The following is a 24,980-nucleotide window of genomic DNA, read 5'->3' as shown; positions in this document are numbered from 1 at the left end:
GATATCCGTGGGAATGGGGATGGGATAGGGAATTTACCACTGCATGGAAGAGTGAGACGCGAAAAAAAATGTGCCGGTAGTTTCTTTGAAAAAAGAAAAAAAAACAGTTTTAGGAGAATCAATTATAATGACTTATGAAATGGTTTTTGGTTTAGGATATGAAACTGAATTCATTTCGTTTCCAGTCCTCATGAGGAGACCTTGAATAGAATGAAACTGAAACAAAATAGTGACATGAAATCAACGATAAGCTCTTTGTTTTGAATCATCCAAAAAACATCAGCTTTTCTCGCTAATCATTAATTAAACCGCAGAACACAGAGAAATTGTTTCTTTTTGTCCATACTGAAAATGCCAGGATTTCCATGTTATCTGTTACATATACATGTATTATTAAATCAATATTTGGACGGAATGTACGAGTACATGTAATAGAAGTATCTGAAAGGATGATAGCTTTGGTTCAATGCTATCAAGAAAATGAACAAAGCAGTGTTATTTAGCCCAGCCCAATAATTCAAAAGGGATCCCTTGCTTGAGAACTAATCACATTTCGACAATCACATTTGCTGAATTATTCCATATTAAACAAAGTCATTTCCTCCTGAAATTTGTTCGGCGATTTAAACGTTACCTAAGCCACACTTCAATTTGCGCTTTAGTGGGAAAGAAAAATTGGAAGGGAAGGGGGAGTTTCCGAGAAAATTAGGCCAACACCAGTGACAACATGTGAAACGCGGCCTGCCTTAGACCAAGCCACTCGGTAACCTGCGCTCTCTGCAGCATGGGTTGCTATGGAAGCCATCAGTGATGCAAATGATCCAGGAAGATGAAGAAAAAAGAAAAGTGCATCCACTTAATTCCTGGGGCTGATGATTGACAAAGCTGCAAGTGAAACACACACAATGTATTGCATCATAAGCACGCATTAGGGCTGGCGGAGCAGCAAGACTGAACATGCTAATGTACATGTACGGTCCTTCTTTCACTGAAAAGCATCCAAACACCTCCCCCCAACTCAACTAATGGAGGTCACGACTATATTTTCATGTGAATTTATTTAGACATTATATTCAGGGAACAACTCCAAAGTTACAATGCCATGGCAGACCAGTTGAAAATTTGGGATTCTAACCATGCTTTCTGAGTTACATGTATGATCTTGTCAAGTCCTGTCAAGAGACAAGACTTTGTGTTCAGAGAGAAACATTATGTCTGGAGCCACAACTCAAGACAAGTCCGTATTTCAGGCCAAAACTGCATGTCTAAATTTGCCCCGAATGGAAAAACTGGGCACTCCTGTTGCTGAGCATATATGCATTGAAATGTATATTTGCATAACAGGAAAAACGGCCTTTGTGGCGGTCAGAAGATGGCCTCACTAACCACAGGCTAAACTGCACCTTTGAGCCCATTTCTTTCAGTTTTGGAGCCAAGTTGACCCTAATTATCGCCACTGACTTGAGATGCAGACAAAGGCACTTTGCCATGTACCGTGTAGTCAGAAAGTGAAACACTCAGTTAGACACAGCATGGGAACCCATCAAGCTCATTGAGGGTTCGTTCTCATCGAGCTCGGTTGTATCTGGCAAAAATGATTGCTGCACAAATACAGGTATTATGTCATATAACGTATGCAACTAACAGCTGTGAACCAGTGACCAGTTTATCTGTAAGCTCACTCACATTTTGGTTGGTTACCTTCTTGGGCCAAGCAAAACTCTTCCAGGCTCAGTATACATGTACATGTACTTCTGCATTTGCCGGCTACAGGAAATTGTTCACAAAGATTGACGATCACAGTGTATTGCAAAGAACAACCGATTGCCTCACAAGACACTTACAAAATGAAATTTCCAGTGATGTTCTGGTTCCTGTGCAACTGGTACTCCTCACATGGAAACAAAATGTGTGGTCAGTGTTTGTGACAATGCTACAATGTTACAAATGACATCCGCAAGCAAGTTCCAAATAAAAAGCGGAGCTGTTTTAAAGCTACATTTACATTTGCAACATATCTCCAAGGCAACCACTCAGAATGAAAAACCCCTTTTAGCAATGGTAATTTAGTATTATTTGTCAGGGAGATGCAGTGATACATGTATTATACATGTATTGACATTTCTTGCAGCTCCAAATAAATACAACACAAATTACGCCCAACTGGTGAAGTGTACAGTCAATATGGGTAAATGAATTTCAGGCTCTTGCGGTCAAAGATGATTATCTACCAAACAGAATCATTTAAGACGCTTAAACCTCTAAGCAGAAACATATACATGTACCTTGTCTCATGGCTGGGTGAGGAAGGGGGGGGGAAGACCACATAATAAAAAAAAAAAATATAAAAAAAAAATAAAAAAGCTTATAACCGGCTGCCTTTCGAGTCAACGTACTTTGCTAATTCTCTTGGCAACGGCCCAGGGGTACACGGTTTGCCGGGCACGTACTATCAATGACTGCCTCCGTCGAGCATCTTAAAAAGATTACTAAATAATTGCTGCTTTGTGATATTGCTGACAACTCGCTTGAGTGTAAATGGCGCGTCGGGGGGGGGGAACCAACAGAGGTTCATCCCCTGCAGACAAAATTGGGGATGTGCCAAGCATCTTATGTCTGCAATTTGTAAGTGTAATCTCATCCATTGGTTCATGTCTTAATGCCAAAAGGGAAAACAAAATTGTATATAAAGGGAGGTCACACATGTATGTATACTTGTGTGGAATAAATGACTGATTAAGCTCACCGGTTCATGTAATTTATGGTCATAGCCTTACATTACAACACGTTCATCTGACTAAGTGAATACATCAGTTTCTGAAATACATGAACGTGTAACAGCTGTCAGTAATGTTTGTACTACTACAACAATTTTTTCCTAAATAAATATTTCTGCTGAATGCAAGATTGATTTTTCACAAATGCTAGTCATATGGAGGTGTGGAAAGCACACTGTTATTATTTTATGTGCATTTTGTTTCACTTACTAAATTTCGTAAGAGTTTCAGTTTTAAAAAGGCAATTTCAAGTGCCAAGACAAGTACAAGGGCAATTAATTGAAGTCAGAGTCACTTGGACACTAATGGGAAAAACAGAATTCCTTTTACTCCGTAAATAACGATCCCTAATCCATCAGGGTCAATCTACGCACACAAAAAAGCACACAACGGCAGAATCTCTTTACATTTGCATCTTGATACTACAATCTTTCCAGTGCTGGGCACAGGGAAAAAAAAATCCATTAGCTTTAGAGTGGTTTGCAAATTTGAACCAGTTAGTAGAAGAGAGGATGGCGGCGGGGGGGGGGTGATGGAACAGAATAAAAAAAAATGGTCCCCAACATGAGAGAAGCCAACGATAGCTCGGGGGTTCATTTGCATGGCTTGCGCCCCCCTGAGGCTGTCTTGTTAATTTTCGAGGGAAGGCTCGTTTTTTAGTGCCGTCACAATGATCGTCAACAATTGGCCGTCACAGATGTCATCACTGCTTGTTGGCAAGTAGCGAAAGGAGAAAAAAAAAAAGAAGACTTTTCAGAGGAAGGGTGCGCGGGGGGGGGGAGGGACACGGCTGGCTGAATGGAGGGAAGACAGCACTGTTGGTTTTTGCACAGGAACTCAGAGGTCCATGTTGCACTCCGGCATTGTGCTTGAAAAGAGAAGACAAGTGTAGCCCGGCATGGAATCAGCCATTACATGTTGTCACTGGCACACTAATTTGATTTTTCTAAATGAAGCTTTGATAAGGCTGTGTTTGGTTCAGGCAGGAATGAATATTTTAATTAAACGGAATAAATTTCCATTTGAGTGATTTCCTGAGCTGGTCCTTCCCTAACCTCAGTCAAACATGTAATTTGTTTTGAGTACTCCGCACGTCCCACTTGTAAGATTTAATTTGCTCTGGTGAACACCGGTAATTAGTTTCTTTTGTTTATTCAGTGTCTATCGTGTAAACAAGACAGATCTTGTTCCATTGAAGCACTTTACAAACAAATGCAAGAAATATAACAAGTAAAAGAAATTTAGGTGAAATATCAAATCTATTAAAATAAAAGCAGAGCATTCATGAAAGAATACAATTTTGTATAAACACAAATGGTGAATGACTTTGAAATATTACCTTATAATTATGAAACAATGTTGAAAATCCTACACCAAAAATCAATGGAAATTTTTTTTTAATGCATAAAACAATCAGTTTCACATGGCTAAAAAAGTCCAGACTAGAGTTGTAAAGTGTTATCTATCCTTCCAAACGGACAAATAATGCTTCTTTTCAAACACGAGGAGCCGTCCGGCCATTTACCTTAAAAAGCTACCGGTCAGGAATGGATCATGATAAACTCTAGACAAGCAGCCCCATTAGATAGATTGGAAAAAAGCAATCATATCTGAGTACTTAAATAAATGTGAAGGGATCATTTTAAAAGCTGTGCCCGTCCTCTCCAATGCACCCCGAATAACCCCAAATAATCTCAGAATTTCAAGGAACTTTCTCAGGAGAGCATTTAACAGAAATGTGAAGAGAGATGGATTCTTTTTCTTTGCTTTTCTTTTCATTGAACTTTAATGGGGAACAGTTTAATCACATTGAATTGACGCTTGAAAATAATGTTTAGCACTGATAAACTGAAAAGAAAAATATTATTGAAGTAAGCAAAATTATTTGACATCGATGAACATTGGTAAATTCTGATAAACATGCAAAACTAAAGCCATTAAAAAATGAAGTGCTTGGTTTTAAAGAATACAGGAGGAAAACTCCAGATATTTTCTAGTGAATAAAAAAAAAAAAAACTTCTAGAAACTTATTGTGCATTTAAAAGAAGAATAAAAAACGCAAAGGTTAAAACACACTGGGGCAACAGCCAGCCAAAGAGGATTTGCAAAGATCAGTCTTACATATCCATTTTACATGACTCCAGATTCCGGGCTCTTGTGTGCGGAGGGCCCCCGGCTTGTCAGAGCAAGGCAAATTTACCAGATGCGATAGCCGTGCACAAAAGCTCGGCATTATACAGTATGGACACCGGGGGGGATCGATGGGAAGATGTCACTGAGTAAATAAGAGAGGGATTGTGATTCCTGTTTATTCTGGATCTGCTGCTGTGCCAAATGCACCACTCAATAATTGTCAAGAGGAAGATGACCGGCCTATCGCATTCCACTCCAACGAAAAAAACAAAGCTACGAGAGAGAGAGTGGCAGTTTCAGTCCTGTCTCTCTGCCGCGGCTTTTCTTCCAGAAAAATGACGGAGAGAGCGCTCCGGGGGAGAAGCAGAACGCAACAAAATAATCCTGCGATCAATTAGGGTGTATGATCAATCTGGAAAAACATGCGAAATCAGGGATCTGTCAAGAGGTGCTTTAAGAGCACCAGTGGGGGGGGGGAGCAATGGTGGAACTGAAAGAAAAAAAAAAAGATTTGAGCATTAGAAAACAGGAGCACCATCCCTGAAGGGAATCGGAGTCGTCAGGATGCTCTCGAGGCATTACTCCAAGCATGATTTCCAAGCTTTCACTCACACATCAAGTGATGTACAACCCACTTGTCATACAACGTTGTGGAGGGCTTTTAGCCTTCTAAGTGTGAAAGCAGGTACGAAGCCATCCAGAGGAGAAACCAACATCAGAAAGAAAAAAAAAGTCTTGCCGATCACCAAGAACAATCTGCTGGGGGAACTACACACCCTTATGGTCCTTGCTGTATGGAAATGGACTCGCCCTTGCCCGGCATTCACCCTGTGTATCAGGGTCTCTTTCCCCCGGTCTGACACTTTGTCCCCTCATCCTTGCTTGTAATGGATACCCAGGCTGTCCACAATGTATAATGCAGAATTTGAAAGTTGCCACCATTAGGAAAACATGCCCCGCACTCACGCGGCCTCTTGCACCTCTTACGGAAGTCAAGAACCCAACTGCGTTTTCCCAAACTTCGTTCAAAGATGGGCCCGCTGAAGGGGTCCAAGGAGCGCAGCAGCGCGGAGGAGGGAACGGAGGGAACAACTTGAACCCTTCAAAGTTTGTCCTCGTACCCACCAAAACAAGATGAACGCCCCTCGTTCCGGAGACTGACTGGTATTGACCCTCACCTGGCCTGCAGGTACCCGTACCAGTCTGTTTCAAAAACAAATTTCAGAAAACCTGAACAAGGCTGTTCAGGCCACACCTTTTTCTTAATATTGGACGGGGGGGCGGAGGACAAAAGATATCTTACAGAGGCAGTGTATTACGTCTTCCAGTTACTTCTCTCTCTCCCTTTCTCAAAAAGAATCTTGCGTCTGGAAAAATAATTACAATGACAAATGCACACACACGCTTGCTACAATCAAATGTGATTAATGTACATATCAAGGACTTCAAAATGCATACAGCCCGACACAAATAAATGTGTACCCCCCAAAAAAGTCCATACATATGCATGAGAGATAAGTAGACCCAGTAATAGATAGGGTTGTTACAAGTCACAAGAATTTACAATGCCTGACTGATTACGTGTCAAATCCAACAAGCCCTGGTAATTAGAATGCTTCCTAAATAATTGATGAATAATGAGCAATGCTCGCTGGAGTGACTATCTTGCCCTTTTTCTGTTGCCAGTTTCGCTTCCACATTTCTGAAAAGAAATTTTTGACGTATCGATGCAAGGGAAATCAACCTGCATACCGGTAAATCTAACATGTCTGACGAAGATTTATATTTCAAGCGATTTGCACTTGGTAGAGGAGCAAATCTGTTCTGAAAACAAAATTCAGCTAAATTCTGAATTGAACCTGGCATGAAGATTTTCCTTTTTTACCAAAAAAAAAAATTAATGAAATACATGTACACAAATTCTCATTACTGTGATGTACACGTAAGGCTGTGGCAGTTTAATACTCAGAATTATTTACATGTAGTGCATTACTCATCAATTACTCATGGCAGGACTCGAGTATAAGTCACAAAGACAATCAACTACATATAAAATAAACAACAGCACTGTCAGTTCCAATCATCAACGACTGTCTTACCATCGGCGGCCAATATCCCGTAGGCATTCTACTGTGGTGTCCGAGAGTGGAGCCAGCCCTGTGTAAGATCCACGCGTTACACTCTTCCGTTTGACACTTCATCCCAGACTCGGGGGGAGAAAAAATTATCAGCTGGAGATAATTTCTCAGCCCTCCAAATGAGACAAACCGATCAAATCCAGTACAACTCAACCAAAAATAACCCCCACCGAAAACCCTGAAGTCCCGAGGAGTCCTCGTTAATTAACTCCTACCTTGGTTGCTCTTGGCCGTGTAGTTTGGGCAATCTGGGATGCAGGCCCACTAGTGGTGTGCGTATGTGCGTGAGCCCTCGCAACACAGCCACAGGTTGGATATATACGACACAATCAGGAGCATGCCGTGTACATTAAAACCTCTTGCCACAACACGATGTGTATAACAATCAATCAGAGACTACGGCGGAGGAGGCAGGGGGGGAGGAGAGAGCCCAAGCGGGAGACGGGGGGGGGGATACACGGCAACGATACGGCGGAGATGCTACACACTGCCGCTGACCTTGGTCCGTAGCCAATGGCATCGCATCATACAAATTGTATGCCTCATCCCCTTGCATGCCGTGGTTGAGTCATCATTTACACACTCTTCGTTTCTACATGTGCATACGGACGTACGTACGGCCACTCCAACCATAAATTCTGTTTCCGGTGCCTTCAGGAGTTTCTACCTTTCAGGGAAATGCTGACGCATGATGGCAGAACAAGGCAAATGGCAAATGGCGGAACAGAGAACAAAAATGTTGAGATGTCTTTTAAATGAAATCGTACAACTGCTGTAAATTGGAGTTTTTAATTCCTCACACTAGTAGAAACAAATTCAATAATTTCAATATGTACACGTAAGAGGCATAAAAGACTTCGCATAATGTAAAAAAATATTCCGCAATGCATCAGTGATTGAAGATTGAAAAGAAAAAGGGGACACGTAAGAAATGATGAAAAATAGTATTTTAGAAAAATCTTTTATTTTAAAGATCCAAAGTCCAAAGCAAAGAATCTTCTTCGGCCCAACAAATGTCATTTTCTGTGCCGATGGCCTGACTGCCACTTCTTTGGCAGTCCCTGTTCATGGTTTAATGGACCCATTGTTGGCACAGGAACGTCAATTTGTGACGCAGAAATTAATCTTGCTCATATTTCATTGAAAACTGCTTGGGCCTCTTTCCCGCAGACTCTGGCGATGGAGCTAAATTATGTTTAAATAAGGGCAAGTGGTCGGCGATAGTCAGATTTCGGGAAATGTAATGGTACAAACACTCCCAACAATGACAACATGTTTCTGCCCCAGCAGAATGCCGAGTGCATTATACTACAAGAGATTTCACTTTCAAGTGTGAAATTCAATCACTACGAAAATGCAGCCACATAAAAAAAAAAATCTTCGATAAAAGGATTGTTACTTGTTCAAAAAGGCTGACCTACAATACAGGCAAATGTAATACTTTCATTCAACAAAGGCAGCTTTCAATGCACCACAAAACATGTCAACGGCAGCTTTTGTGAAATATACTCAAATGGGAACAACTCCCATGGAAAAAAAAACCACCTCTGCGAGTCCAGAGGGCAATGCAACGGAAAGTCAACAAATACCAGATGTATTTTTCCGGCATTCTACATGTACAGGTATTATCATAATGCCTTATCACAGAGAAACATCTCACTTGTCCAAATACATCATGTATGATGTAGAAGGAAAACATCTGCCCAGCCAGTGAAACAACTGAAGCCAGCAATCACTACAAACCCACTGCAATATCACCATCACAGCATCACTGTTCCCTTATTAATGACAGACGACTATTCAACCATTTCCCTACGCAAACATCAGTCTTTTAAAAAGGTCAGTTAGCGATCGTCTAAAATGCAACAGATAACATATGTAAATGTCACGATAGACTGTGCATGTTAAAGGGTGTGCCGAGGTCGTTTTCTTTTTCTCTTTCACTTCTGATTTTTACAAATTCCCCGCGTAATTCACCTGTGCAAGTATTTATGGGTAAATCTATTCAAATGGAATTTTTCTCCTTTGGTTTCTCTTCATGGCGAGGTGCGTCAACATACAGTTTTCCAAAATGTATCAGAGCTATCCCGAGCGTCGAGATAATGGGGTGTGTAGGACAACGTCATCTGAATTTAAGATCTCGCAGTATTGATGGCATTTACGGAATCAACTTGTACAACGAGGGCATCGAGGGGACAGAGAATCATGTGTGAACCCCCCCGGGTTGTAAAGTGAGCATGAGCATTTTGCCGAAGCAGATCAGCATCGCATGGCACGACCCTTGTGGGGGTTTCGTCCCAGCGATATCAAATCCCTGCATCGGTGATACAGAGATCGCAAACAGTCGGTGGCATTTGTAGGCCAAACGGAATGGGGGGGGAGCATGTACCATGTAGGTACGAAACGCTCATCCGTCCCCTCCCCCCGTGGACATGAGCCGCACTGCACAACTGATGTTCCCAGGAATCACGGGTCTCCATTGGACAATCGACGAGCAACATCTCTGTGTCAATGTTGGATGTCACCCACAGAGCTACTCCCCAGAATCCCTGATCCCTTAACAAACATTTTCCAACCGTTCCAACTGGTTTGTGGTGCCGCCAAAAAAGTCAATATTGTTTAGATGATAAGGCATCCACTTGCATGCTTCGCATTTCAATCAAATTTCAATGCTGTCAATGTCCATTTCATTTTCCGTAACTGAAATAAACGACTCCCTAAAAGATCTGAAGAGACACGGTTACACCCATTCTCCCCCTCCTTTCCCCTTGACAGAAGAAACAAAGACAAAATGAGGCACACAGCTGGTTATGCTCTCAGAGTTCTCTTTTCAGTGGCATAGTCTCAAATGTGTGAAGCGCATCTCAAGGCATACAAGTATGCCACCATGACAATGACAAGCAATCTTACCAAGCACTGATAATTTGAATTAAATATCTGGTTTAAAGGGTGACGGACGAATCTAATTTTCTGACTTTTCGGATTTTGATGTTGACTTTACAAAACCACGCATTATCGCAAAATTTGCAAAGGTTCAGTGATGCAAGACTTTCAAGTCAGTTTTTGTGATTACATTCTCAAACCTGTGCAAGGTCAAGGAATTCCTGCATGCGTCCCTTATTTTTTTTTTTTTTCAAGAAATATTAATACTATAAAAATGCCCACTGCTTTTCAAATGCATCCGTCCGGAATTCTGCTTTCATGCCAGACAACACAGATTTCCGGCAGAACATGTCTCTATTACCCCAACGGACACCCCAAGGCAAGCCAGCAAATTAAATTGCCAATTGTAATTGTTAGGAAAGCTTTAGATGGAAGACAGGTTCAAGGATTGTGGAAAATTAGACACTGGCCTTGGGGGGAGGATATAATGAGAAATGATGGGTTAGATAAACACAGCCCAAAACAGAGAGGGAAAAAAAAAACAAATTCACTGATTAAAATTCTTGATGGTGAAATAAATTTGATTGTCTACAACCAAATGCCTTTTTATTTGAAAAGGTCAATTGATTTGGAATCTACCTCTTTGGTATTTTTTTTGGGCAGGAGCACTGCAAGCGATTTAAATAAAAATTGGAAAAATTGAAGTCGTTCATGTCTTCTGACATTATATTCAAGGCCTGTTCAATATTCAGTGAGGCACAAAATGGGGAATTCCAAAGCATGGTTGGTCTCTCAACGAAGCAATCTTCAATTTTTTTCTCCCTTTCAACATTCCCTCACCACTAATTGCCAAGATTGCAGATAGAGCATGCATTCCAATTTGAAAAACTGGGACCAAATTTTGCCACAGCCTCACAAGTCAGGGTTAAAACATAGCCCCTTTGTCTCCAACGCCAATGACAATAAATTACAATCTTGGATTTTCGACCAACATTCTCTGTCATCAAGCGAACAAAGATCAACATCAAATATTTCTAACTCCTATTAGTCACCTGAATTAACATACCATAAATTAAATTTACGAGGGGGGAAATTTATTATCTGCTCAGGGTTAAGTGACAAAGACGATCAACCGCGCGTGAAACTGAAGCAATACACCCATTCTGAGGGCCAAATCTACACTGCTGCCAACTTCTTTGTCGTGCGAGATTTTTTTTTTTTCAGAGTTGACATGCAATGTTTGCATTTTTCGTGTTCATCTCTGCAGAGATGCCTGCCCTTGGTACGTGAGCCTCCCCTCTCAGTTCACGCATCTGTTGTTGTAATTTTCCACTTTGCATATAATGTGAATTGTGCCCAGGCCTAGATCTCATTCGGGATCATTTGACACCCACCGCACGTTTTGCCAGCAAATTTAAAAGCACACTCGTTCTTTCGCCGACGGTACAAAATTTCTAAAAATATCATGCATAAAATTAAGCGTCTGTCCTCCCCTCCATAAAAAGAATTTAATGTAGTGAACAGCAAGGGGACAAAATTAATTTTTATTTGAGTACATGCATGTTTATCTTGTGTTTATCTCATGGTTCCCGAACAATCCCAACCCTGAAATTTTAAGCAATTTATTTCATGAATCCATGGAACCAACCTAGTCCCAGTTTTCTACCTCCAGCCTTCCGCGGTGGTCAGCTGTGTGTGTAACCCTACATACACTGTATATTTAACCAGAGGTTTGTCCCGTAAGGAACCATTCTAAGCAACAAAAATTGGCTGAGCATAATGAGAGCAGGTAACCCGCTCGAAATGCCTTGCAATGCACACCGTCAGTGGCTCGTTCCCATCTCACGTTTGCTGAGCAAATAAATTTCCTTTTTAAAATTGGAACTGGGGATTGGATAAGATGAGGCAAAAGGAAAAAAAATGGATGTGTACAGAACCAAAGTACTGGGAAAACGTGTGAACACATGTTTCATTAGCTGTATGGATTTAGTCAATATGCTCCATAAGCCATAACCATGGCAACCCAAATTGAGGCACATGTAGTCTGGTTTACCCCCACTGTGAATTAACTGCACGGACATGCACAACGCTTGGCATTAACTGTGGACAATTGAGGCCGATCCCAAACTAATTAAGTTGTCGAATGACATTTCTGACATGGGAGCACGAACAAATATCAATGTTGGTTAATAATGACAGTGTTCGGGAAGTGGACTTTGAAAACGCTCAATGCATCGCCGTTTTCTTTGTTCATGCTCTGCGTTGCTTGGGCAACAATCATTTTTCAGCATCTGAAATCCTTTTCAACATTTGTAACAGTTTTCATTTTGGGGGATTTGGCCATCACAATATTATATCCTTTTTGGTCTAGTAGTAAATACATCATATAGAAAAGTGGAATTCAACTTGAAATAACATATCCAGATATGACTTCAACAACAATTTTTTAGAAAACTGGAAATAACAAAATGAATCTGTTAAGAGATCAAAAAGAAAAAGGCATGCTTGGGTACTCATGACGGGACCATCTAACTCTTTGTCTGACACAGGCAACTTGCTTTTCTTCAGAAATATGTGATTGCCGAGCTTTCGGTAACCGAGTACCTTCTTCAGGGCAAGCAGATTCAGTTCTGAATGAACACGGAAAAATCCACGTTCATTCAGAACTAAATCTGCTTGCCCTGAAGAAGGTACTCGGTTACCGAAAGCTCAGCAATCACATATTTCGGAGCACTGATTTGATTTTATATTCTCGTCAGATATTGACTACATTACATACACTGTAAATTACCTGAAATATGACATATAGCTGTCCAGTGCTAGGAAATTTAAACACTGCACAATTTATCTAACTTGATACCTACAAAATGACTGCCACAGGCCTTGGATAATTTCACAGCAGCAAATCGCAGATGAGTGAAATGTTACTGGATTGAAATTTCTTTGTCGTTCATTTTTTAAATGTCAGGAGTTCATAAACCACATTGTACAGTGTATCAATGTATGCATTTGGATACCTGGACGACCGATGCATGTGCATCTAACACGTGACATGGCTCTTTTGTTGGGATTGAAGAAATCATTTCAGGATTTCATGATCTGAGCCTGACAGTCCCTAACCCAGTGTCCCGCAGTGCTCCTCAGAGAAGCCAAAATTGGGTCCCACCGGGAAACTGAAGACGTTTTGACATCAGGTTCACCAGCTCCACGGTGAGAGGAAACTGTGCCGTCATGACAACGGAGGATCGATCACATGAAGTCCGACACAGAGAGACATCCAACAGAGAGAGACAAAAACATTCATTTCGGAAGAGTAACACTTTCATTTTCTCCAAATGACCGTATTCATTTGCATGGATTTCCAAACTATTGCCATGAATTTCAGATGAGAAAACTAAATGCTGGCCTTTGGCAACAGTCTGGTACCCAACATGGGCAGCCGTAATTGCACAAAATGCATCCAATCGCTTTGGGCAAGTCTGGGAGCGGACTCACATTCCTTACACATGTTAAATTAATGCACTTTTAGAGATGGCCAAAGTTTGGGGGGAAATACCCTTCCAGCAATACACATCATTTGTAAAAGCATCCAAGTACCAGACTGGCACCAGCCTAGGGCCCCACTACTTGTACGTCTCTATGACGTCAGTCACTTGTGTTGTCCGAGGCGGAGGAGTGATTCCAAAGGAAACAAATCATAGTAGACAGAAACTACTCCAGAACGCTCACGATGTAGCCATTACCTATTTCAAGTTTATTTAGACACTAAAAGGTTGTCGGAGCACACCATTCATTTGTCACTGTCAGCGCTTCCAATACACGCAGCCTTCCCACGAACCTTTCCATCAAACAAGGAGACAAGCAGCTGAATGCGTAAACAACTCCTTAAAACAAAACCAAAAATCTCTTAAAACTTGCGATATTATTAAGTGCTTGATGACATTTACCAAGTCCAAAGCTCCGAATGTTTGACATGTTTACATTTGTGCCACACAACCAAAAGCTAATATCTCAAGCAAATTTCAAGTCTCTCTCTCTTTTTTTTCCAACTCAAAAGTTCAGGTGGTGTATGGGAGCAAACATTTGAACCATGCGAAAAAAATAACTTCTGAAGAGTTTGCACTGTATTCCTCAATAAAGCAGACACACTGTGAGGAACGTGCCCCATCACTTCCAACTATCGGCGCCTTTCTTTGTGGTGTGGTACCAGTCATTTACAATGTAAATCTACTTTGACCAAGCCAGGGTCGCCAACACATGTTCATGTACCTATAAATCACATGAAAACTTATTGCCAGTTGGGATTTGTTTCATACAAGCTCCATTAGTATTATTTTTAAGTGCTGTAACCCTGACACTGCAGTACCGGCTCGGTGTAGTACCTGCAACCCAATAATGCCAACCCCCTGCTGAAGCACACATTCCGCATAGGGAACCAACCTAAACAACCGCAAGAAGAAAGCCCGGGTGGCAGGGACAAAATAAGATAAATATGATGACCTTGTGGCCTGACCTTTGGGGTCAACCCCTATGGGGTCCCTAACTATCTGTCATAAACTTTTAAGAGTTAGCAACTTGCACAGGTCCCTCGAGTCACATGTTCTGCCCCCCCTTGTCAAACATGACCTCATTGTTAACCCCTTTCTCCTTCAGGAGAACACTACCAGAAGTCATTCCTGCTGGGAACATTACCAGTTTCTGACCAAAAGAGACTCCAAAGCCTTCAAAAGTGGGGAAGTGACAATACAAAGTGTCTCTGAATTACCAGATGATGCCTTCTGAGTTCCCCCGGGGTTTCCCCCAGAGGACCAGGCCCCCCCCCCCAAAAAACCCAAATTCTATCAATTTTCCTCCGCAGCAGAGCTTACACGGCACATGTGTATTCAAAATTATATCTACACGAGGGCCCCTTTCTGAGAATCCTTGCCCCAGCCCCTAGAGATAGACACTGCCCACTGTTAATTAGCTTTCAGTTGATGAGGAGACACTGAAAGGGAGCGTGACTGAAGACACTTCTTGATTGTATTATCATTCGCTGCAAGTTGAAAACTAACTAGCCCCTTGTGCGTTTGTTTGCAGGCTTAGGCAACTCAGTTTATGCACCACAATTTTGCTTCTTCCAAAAAAGTCGGGGCTTTCGTCACATGTCAATTTCTGTGATTTGTTTTTGAATTTCCAAGCACGACACACCTAGAAACGAATCTGCTAAACAGTGCATTATGAATCCTATTTCACAATGACGCATCAGAAGCTAACTACATGTGTATATGCATTGTCTACCACTTTACCAAGGAAAAAAATTAGCTTTGGTTCCTCCGAATGAGTTACAAAAGTCCCCAAACTGATTCATTGTTAAGAAAAGTCTCTTTGGTCATTTCCCGTCTGTCTTTGGTAGTCAAACTGGTCATTGTGTTCATGTGAAAATGTAGACAAAATGCATGACCTGTATGGATTGTACAATCCAATGCCCACTCGATATCAAGTCTTTCTACAGTGCAACAAAGCACATGCTTACATGAGCTTTAAGGTCGTTTGTGTAAATGACTGATTATAAGTCACCTAAGGAAGTGCACTTTCTGTCTTTTGTGTCCTGTAATGGCACCCGACCTACCAAGCTAAATTAATTTTTTTTTTAAATTCAATCAGATGATTGATACTGTCAGTGTTAACAATGCAGAGTTCAAAAATACAAAAGCTATTTGTGACGCATTTGGCTAGGCCAACAGAAGAAATGCTCACTTTTTTTTGCCCGGTTACCCGATGCCAAACAGATCTTTTAGATCAAAAGTTCGGGGGGAGGGCATGCAAAGGCAGAGGTCGGACAAATCCACAAAATGTTCAAAGTTACTTTTACATATCCGGTAGACAACACAGCAGGGATATCTCATGTTTGATCAACATGCAATAGACCTTGTATATTAAAAGAAGTATAAAAGAAGTCTTTCTTAGTGGGTTCACGACAGTTACGACCAGCCATGAAAGTACGTGTACAATGGTGCCTAATGCAACATTTGAAAACAAAGACAGTGACACTGAATGTTAGATTTTGAAGGATTTAGAAAGCTTCTTTGAAATGCCAAGCATACCCAGAGGGCTTAGGGTTTGATGGAGCATTTTACGCAGTTCAATAGTCAGTGCTGAGATTGGTCATGACAGAGAAAGCATCCAAATGAGGGTTTGTTGTAGCAATGACTATGTTGGGCTTGATTGGTCAATCTGCACTGATCGCGCAATCGGGCTGTGCTTTCAGTCCGTCCTGTTTGAAATCTCTGACTTCACTTCCCTTCTTCGAAACAGTCTGCCACAGGGAGGAATAAGAAAGAAAACGCGGTTGGCTGATGGTGGAATTATCGGCAAATGATGCAGCGAGATTGACAGATCGTGTAAAGATCAAGTGATCCCACAGATTGCGTGATCGTGCCCAACAACAAAAAACAATGTTGACTTTTCACGGCTTTCAGTAGCCAACAAGACGAGAGTCCTCTTCTCCATGTAAAAAATTACAATTCTGTCAGTCTAGCGCTTTATTTTTTGGTGCAAAATCCAAAAATGCTGAGAGACCTGAATGATAAAATTCTAAAAGTGCAGAACTTTGGAGGTAATAAAAAACTAAGAAATCACACAGTTGAATCATTGTTGTATAACTTTCTAATCTTTCAACCTTCAACAATAGGGAGAAATCCTGGGAATTTTTTTAACAAAAAAAAAAAAAAACCCCAGAATACAAACGACAAAATTCACAGCACTTGAGGGCCTATGTTTGTCCAGATGAATGGCTACTCAACTCACTGGTGAGCCACTCTGGGCTAATATCTTGGGCCCAATTACCACTGGTTCCCTCACACACCTGCTTCACAGGAGAATCAATTAGGTCCAACTACAGGTCCGTGTGGCCTATGGGGATGAATGACATTGATTCAAACACTCCAAGGAAGTTCCCCCCCCCCGGAAAAAAAGTGAGAACGAGCAAAGAAAAAAAATGGGCTGAAATTGGCGGGCACAAAAGAGGCATACTCAGCACATAGATGGTTGTTTCTTGGTCAGTGAAATATGCCACGGCTTGATTCTGGAAACCCCACTTGAACTTGTTTACTGACAATACATTTTGTTGAAAAAGTAACTAAACTGAATGAAACAGATTAAATTTGTCAACAATTTTGAATGCATCGAGGAACTACATTGTTCCGGTGAAGAAAAGAGAGCCTCGACAAGATTTTTCAGTGCATTTAAATGTATTTCAAGACCTAATGAAAAATTTTATAAATACGACATTAACAAAATTACTGAAGTGCCTATGGACAATTTTAAACATGTGGGGCATCTTGTACAAATGATCACAACAACAAAGGTCTCTGGTAAATTAAACAATGAACACTGTCAATGCAGCTCCATTGGCTTTTTTTTTTTTTTTTTAATCACACGTTTCAGCCCTCAGTCTTTCACCTTTGTCAAGAAGTGTACAAACACACAACAATACTAATGTCGGGCCGGGCAAGTTCCATGAAAGCTCTACTCTGTGTAATTGTAAATGCGGAAAATAAGCCACATGTTACTCGATGAGTTACAGAAGTAACGACTTCTCATAATTAGTGAGCTCTTTTATGGCCACAGAGGCAATGCTATCATCAGCGGGTCCAATAGCTTCTCCAGATTCCTCGTCATCCTGCAAAGCAAAGGGAACTCAGGGACTCGAGGAGAAGGACAGAGAGAGAGAGAGGGGGAAAAAAAAGCCTTTCTGTGTCTGTCTCAATCAATTCATCCTTTCTGAGCCTCCTGGCCTTGAGAGTGCATTAGGCACTCAGCAGCAGCTGGACCAAACAGAACAAAACATCGGCAGATTTCCCCCCCCCCTCCTCTTCTTCTCGGAGACTAATAATAACAAGGCTCCCTGGCAGATATTTCTTCCCTTTAGAGTATACACACAGGTGGAACACCAATTAGTCAACTGACTTAAAGAGACTGGTTTCAAACACTGGAAAGTGGCTTCGATGGAATCAGATGTCAACAACCAAAATGCTGGCTTTGAGTGGCTCTCAAAATGATTTCCACCTGTAGGAAAAGAACAAAACCTTCCTGTCCTCTTTTGCGGACAAAGGAGAAAGACGCATGTGACACTGTAGTCTGTAGAATGGCCACAGCACCTTGGTATTGTGAACTTGGATTAAGAACAATGCACGGAGTATCCAAAGAAGGACCATTACCTCCAAGGCTGATAATTGTTGTGCGTATTAGTATTATAGTTGCAGTTGTTGATTACCTAAGAACATGGGCAATAATTCCAATCAGGGTACGCTGTACTTAAATCACAGGTGTTAAACATTACAGGTAACTCGAGGTAGGATATGCAGATCAGGTAGGGCAGCCACCTTTGCTGTCCTGTCTCCGTCAAACAACGAGATCATCCAGATGTTTCTGGGTTAGAGGATGATAAATGTTAACATCTGATGGAAGGACTCATACAGCCAAAAATGGGAGAGACCTGTGAAGCAGAACTCGCCGAGTGAGCTAGCAATGACAGATCTTACAGACTCTATTCTGGAGACTGTCGGGAAGATTTCACAGGAACAAACCCAAGTATAACAATGCCTTCTGCAGATCCTGTCAATTATCCCTTGGACAGAGAGTTGAGTCCATCAGGGAAAATGAGAATGAAAGACAGAAGAAATGAAACCAAAAGGAGGCTGTGTTTCAAAAGATCGCCCATTACTCCCACAGGAGGCCAAACAGAACAAAATAGTGTTTCTGGTTATCTTACCCAACCTACAAAAATCATTCAAAACCTCTTCATTTTATTATTTAACTGTGACTCCATGTCTTGGTAACACAACATCATCCCAACCACACATTTCTGGCTTGAAAAATTCTGAAGAGAAGAAGTTTTATCAAACTACCCACCTTAACTGTTTTCAGTCTGATAGGAAACAGAATAGGGGGGGGGCTTGGCCTATAGTAAAATCATCAATCAAAATGGCCCTCTTTGAAATCAGAACTGAAACTAAATTATCAACACAGGACGAAAAACGCTCTGATCAAATATTACAAAATCCTTGATCGGAGGCTCAATACACACAGCAGCTTTAAACACAGAATATAAAAGTTCACGGGAAATTTCAATTTCAAGAGATAAGGAAATTCCCTAGTTATTACTTCTGGCTCAGCGGCTGTCTATCAGCTGAGTCTCATGTGGCTGGTGAGCATCAAACCAAATGCACCAAAGCACAAACAAGAATATCCATGTGCACAAAGTTTTCGGACGAACAAAAACTCTGGCTGGCTCATCAATTTAAATGTGTAAATGTCATGAGCATTACATACACCTGTCCTGAATCCATGCAAACGACTCCTTGGCCAGTAAAGTTGTTGAAGTAACATTTCCTGATTACTAAGTCAGTTGCCCCGCAGAGGAGATTGACCTTACAAATATGGCTGGTGATGTCAGTCAATAAAAAGAAACATGATTTAGCAACAGATCAATGGATTATCTGGATAACTGGGCAACCACGGATAGGTCAGGAGGGGGATTAAACAGTGCATGAAGTGATTGTCAAACAAATCCCACTCTGTCCCAATCGATGGAGGAGAATGGTAGGCAGCTGGCTGCCGCGATGTACAACGTCCGTGAAAGCATCATTGGAGCAACGGTGGGCCCGGTATTTACCGGTACATGTGGAAGCATCCTTTTCTAACTTCAGCAGTACATCAACATGACAAATGATTCCCTCTGTGCATGTATATCTGCTCGGTATCTTCCCAACTGCTGCTGCTGGTACCCAACACCTGTTTCCTACTTTAGTTAACAATTTTTCTGAGGGCACCGAGTCCCTGGTAAAGTAACACCGGCAGTGAAGTACACCAAAGTAGTAGCATACCAGCAAAGTCTTCTTTAAAAAAATCTGCCGATGGCTTTCAAGGGACTCGGAAGGTTTAAGATTGAGACAGTGAGTATTTCACTTGGGCCTGATGAGGAGTCTCATTTCCGACACTCTTCAATCCGCACTCATTTGGATCAGTTGAGTAAAAAAAAAAAGGGTATAAAATTTGCAGCTTGCTTTTCATGACTTCAGAGGTAATGTCAGCTCTTTGTTTCCACATTCTAGTTCATGTGCATCCTCCGCTTAAATCTGATTTCATGCTGGCGCGGCAAAATGGCTGTTATCCAAAAATCATAAAGAAAAAAGGGAGATTTTCTATTGAACAAGCACCGGAAAAGCTCCTTCTTCTAATGCTTAATACACAAAATGTATTTTTGCCTACATCCAACTTCATCTTTTTAAAACCCTAGCTTTCATGTTCTGACGTCTATGCACACAACCGAGCCCCGATAAAAAACAAAAATCCACACACAGTTGTCAACAGTCTCCCTCTCTGATCCATCTTCGTTTGTCCCATCCACAATCCATGCACGATGACATTTAAAAGCCATATTCAAATGTCAATGCAATCTAATGCCTGATCACTTTAACACTGTTATGTACACTACAGAAATTTGGCAAAGGGCCCCGAGGTTTTCTTTTCTAGGGCGATACTGTAGTGTGCGTGTGTACAAAGTTATCAGGGACTGTGTAAAAAGAATGGCCCGTTGTAGCCACACTTATGGTTCAAACAAATTGTGGCTGAAATATTAAAGGATCCTGCTTTTCAAAAACACCTCTCCTGCTTTTCAAAAACACCTTGGAGGGAATATCTCTCTCCATTCAAGTAGGTGAATTGAAGTTTTGATCACAACTTCAATTAAAAGCCTTTCTGAAACACTTACCATTCTCTTCAGTAACAAATTTATGTACCACTGCGGAGGTCGCTGTTGATATTTCACAAAGCAATTAATTCAAATGAACCCCACCAGCCTTGAACTAACCATTCCATTTGTATTTGTCTTTACTGAGGACATGCAATGTTTATGACAATGTCAACGTGTTGTTTTAACAAAATCTAATTAGAAATTTCATAGCTTTGGTCTTTCCACTTTGAAGGTTACCCAGGTTTTGAATATGCTTACAATCTTGAAACACACTCGCACGAATAGTTTTTTTTTTAAATAATTACACTACCACTCAACTGATCTTCTCTCAACACAAAAAATCATTCCTACTTGACCATGTAAAATTGTTTTCAAAGTATTCACCAAAAGCAAATATTATTTTCAATCAAAATGATTTTATGACACAAGATCTTTGAAGGAATATGTTTCGATCTATAATTCACAAACAGAAACAACCTCCTTGCACCGCAGCAAAACAACTGGAGAAAAACAAACATTTCTGCTACGATTGATCTTCGTCACTTTTCGTGCTCTCCCCTTTTAGCGCTCGCACCTGCCCGCCACAAATCGTCAGGCGCACAAGTGAACACCACGGACGACTTATAATTTTGGAGTACGTGTGAACATTACAACATAAATCTTGACAGGTCCAAATACCAGCCAGCTGCTGGATTTGAAGACGATACTGCGCACAGCGTCCAGCACTCCTGATACCACTGGAATTAGGCTTTGATCAATCACATTCGAAATACATTCTCTGCAAATCATGTGAAAGATTCTTCTTGACGCGGGAACAGATTGGAAACATTTCCTTGACCCTTTTTTTTTTCTGGGCTTACGTGATGCACAGGCTTACTCCCATGAATAATTAAAGTCTTCCATCAGTGGGATATTACCCGCACATGCTTCATATTACAGTGACATTATTCACGAACTATTAAAAGCTGCCATTAGTCAATATTACTATTTTTCCAATGGCTTCCGCAGTTTCAACACGGGAGATCTAAATATATGGATGACGTCCAATATGCGATGCTGTAAACTTGGAATCATCCAGTCACATTATCGAATGTATGGTTAGCACATTATATCCCGCCATGGGCCACATCAATAAATTAAAGCCAGACTGAAGCACTTTGCTAATCGGCACCAGCCTAGTAACACATGCAAACACACACAAATTAGTAATAAAATTCCCTGGCAGTCCACGTAAATCCAACGGGTAGGAGTCCACAAATCCCCCCCCCCTTCTTTATCAGCATCGTCATTCTTAAAAAACAGGTCTTACCTTGTACAGGTACTGATCAAAAGCTCCCGGCTCAAAATCGGTCTCCAGGCAGAACACACCTTCCATGCTCCCAGAGCGCCGAGGCCAACGAGCTTGGCCGCCAGTTCTGGCTCCCTGTTCAATTTCCCGAGTCTCTTTCCCTTCCCCGAAAAGGTTGGAAGAAAAAAAGAGTTTACGGTCCCCCAAGAGCTCCTTTTTTTCCTTCAGGATGGGGAAAAAAAAAAAAAAAAAAACCCCACACGCAACCGGATGAACAAAGAACAGCTTCCAGGAATGTTGAAGTGTCACTGCACCTTGGTCGGCGTACCCGAGGGGGTACAGTCAACGAGAGCGCTTCAGAGAAAATTCTCCTCAGAGTGCTTCTAGTTTTCCCGAGGATAACATCGACTCCACAAGAAAAAGAGAGGGGGGGGAGGAACTAACACTAATAATTCTCTCTGAAAGATAGCCGAGTTGACTTAAAAGTGAGATGGGACGGACCACTTGTTACTGAGCTGACTAGTTGCTACCCGTAGTAATGAATTTGAGGCCCCAGTTGTTGGGGAGAAGTGTCAGTGAGGCCCATGCACATGTGTACCTGTTAGTGAGCATTGGGTGCTGGCCAAACAAAGCCCTTATGGGTCCTATTCACCAAACTCTGTATGCCATGGGAGTCACACTACGATCTGGATCTGGATGGGCCCCCTGAATGGTCTTACTACTCCATATAATAACAACAAGGCTCCCCTCCCCGTCCAAGACACACATAACAGTCGTCGGGGCTTATTACCTATGCGACCCAACAAGGGGGAGAAAAAAAAAAGAGAGAGAAAGAAAGAGAAACCCACAGAAACTCACTCTCTCTCTGTGTCAGCTTTGCATAAGTAAGTAGGTATGGCACGAGACTGGGCAACCGCACACGTGCCACCAACAATGGGCCAGTTGGGATAATTGTTTGCCCACGCGCTCTCAATGGCAACAGCCAACCATGGCCCCTAGTAATTGACCTAAAGTTGGCTGTTCCAACAACTGATGGCTTCCCCTCGCACTCAACAAACCCAGCTTTGTATTGATCTGGTATTTCTGTCATCCTAGAAACTGCGTGGCTTTTTTTTTTTCCATTCTCCCCTCATCGCTATGCCCTCCACCCCCCCTCCCAACGAGTTTGTGTAGTGATTACTTATATTCAACCTGATACTGGTGATCTACATGTACATTGTACTCACAGTACAGGTGACAAGCTCAACAGGTATGCATTCGCCGACGTGAAATGGATGCATTGTACTATACATATTGACCAGATTAATGCTTGGCTTCCGGCAGAGGCCTACTCCAGTGACTGTTCACGGCAACTGAACCTTTGACAGAAATATTCCACATAGAATCAAATCTGCTCTGGGGGGGGAAGCGATTTAAACTGGAAGCAATTTTCGATTTGTAATATTCCCATTCAAACCCGACTTTTCAGAAAGTTGGCCGTCACCAAATATATGGAATATTTGACCAACACAACAACAAAGGATTTTCTTCCATCGCTCTGGAACCTGATGAGTCCATCCAAGCTATTTGTTTTCTGTCCTTTTTTTTTTTTTTTACCAATTACGAGGAGTCTACCTTTAGATGATTTTGAAAAATATCTCAGCCAAAATGCAAATGTCCTTTGGAGGTTGCTACAAGAGTATCAGAACCAACTTTCAGTTTTCAGTTAAAAGTCTCACGTGATAAATATGTGCAGGTATCGTTCACCTTCTTCCACTCAGATTTCAATAATCAGATTTGAAAGAACTATCAATTACAATGCATAATTTCTGAGGCTGACCATACACGTACGTGATTTTTCAAGTTCAGCAACAGAGTACATTGAAAGACAATTTTCACAGCATATGGCCCTCAGTATTCGGTTTCACAAATCCTATCACCTTCGGGTTGATTTACAAATGTGTTCCGATGGTTATGTCACCCCCTTCAACAGACATTCAAGATCTTGACATACGTGTGTGCCTTCCTAATTCTCGCCAACAACCAACAGGCACTAGATTGTTGGCCCAGTTCAAGACATCATTTCCATGGGCTTTTCTCCACTTCCTTTTACATTTGTTTAATCTGAAACGTTTCCCTGGCAGTGAAAATGAACGCTTGACCTTTACAACGTACTTAGCAAACAGCGCAGACTCATAAATCATGAGAAGTATAACACTCCCTGTGGCCAATGCTGGCCAGGAACAGTCCTTTGACAAGTCGAGTGTTTAGATAAGCTATTTATATAGCAACACAGGAAAACACTGTGCTTTTAGTGAGGGGAGCCCACAATAAAATATACCTCCCTCCCTTGTATCAAACTGCCACAATTTTCAGCGCAGATGGCGATGACGATATCCCACTGATAGATCGCAATAGAACAATAAACGCCGTCTGCACGTATTTATTTACTTTTGTGTGCAGAGTAGCAATGATTTACCAACTACATTATTATATTTTGTTCCCAATCTTTGTGCTTTAAAAAATTTTTTTGGGGGGGGGTTGGTCTTTTATGGGGCACTCCCGAAGAGTTAAGCTGTCATTTATTTCAAGCCCAAAGTCAAACAAAGAAAAGGGAACCCCGTCCCCCCTCTGCAAATTGCGCAACTGTCCAGGAGTTATCAAGCTTCATACAGGAGAGGGGAGCAAACACTTGAGTAAAAGCCTCAATGGCAATGACCAACACCCACATCAAATTTCTTCCGCATTCAAGCAAGACAGAACAGAAAATATTCCCCGGAGTGACAAATTCCTCGGTTAAAAAAGTCAATGCAGAGGGTCGAGACATTCGGTGTTCATCTAAAGTACCACTTCTGACATCTTTGCTTGTTTCGTGTCACATGATATGATCGGTGCCAACAGGTGGAACGACCATTCGCAGTCGTAGATTTTATTTCAGCTAATTACATGCAAGAGTGAGCATCATGCACATGTGATTACACAAGATGTCTGCGGCTGGTAAATACAAATGCGCAATATCTGTTCTGCTGTCCTCTCTCCCGGAC

At 41.6% G+C, this 24,980-nt stretch overlaps 1 protein-coding gene across 6 annotated transcripts in view; it reads right to left on the bottom strand.

The window, feature by feature from the left end:
- LOC110973637 (uncharacterized) overlaps positions 1 to 24,980 on the bottom strand; it is a 61,563-nt gene that overhangs the window by 15,691 nt on the left and 20,892 nt on the right. The window contains exons 1-2 of one of the 6 annotated variants that reach the window (XM_022224600.2): positions 7,264 to 7,468; positions 7,010 to 7,117 (exon numbers count right to left, since the gene is read on the bottom strand). The exons of 1 other annotated variant lie outside the window; for it this stretch is intronic. In XM_022224600.2, coding sequence (XP_022080292.2) covers positions 7,010 to 7,111 — 102 coding nt within the window. In that variant the 5' untranslated portion in view covers positions 7,112 to 7,117; positions 7,264 to 7,468. 4 more of the 6 variants (XM_087138476.1, XM_022224605.2, XM_022224598.2 and 1 more) reach the window with 4 other exon arrangements.

The sequence above is a fragment of the Acanthaster planci genome, linkage group LG06, assembly GCF_054643075.1.
Source record: "Acanthaster planci isolate LZ-2023a linkage group LG06, COTS_SCS, whole genome shotgun sequence".
Lineage (NCBI taxonomy): Eukaryota > Metazoa > Echinodermata > Asteroidea > Valvatida > Acanthasteridae > Acanthaster > Acanthaster planci.
The sequence above is the reverse complement of the archived record's forward strand: the minus strand, read 5'-3'. Positions and strand labels throughout refer to the sequence as shown.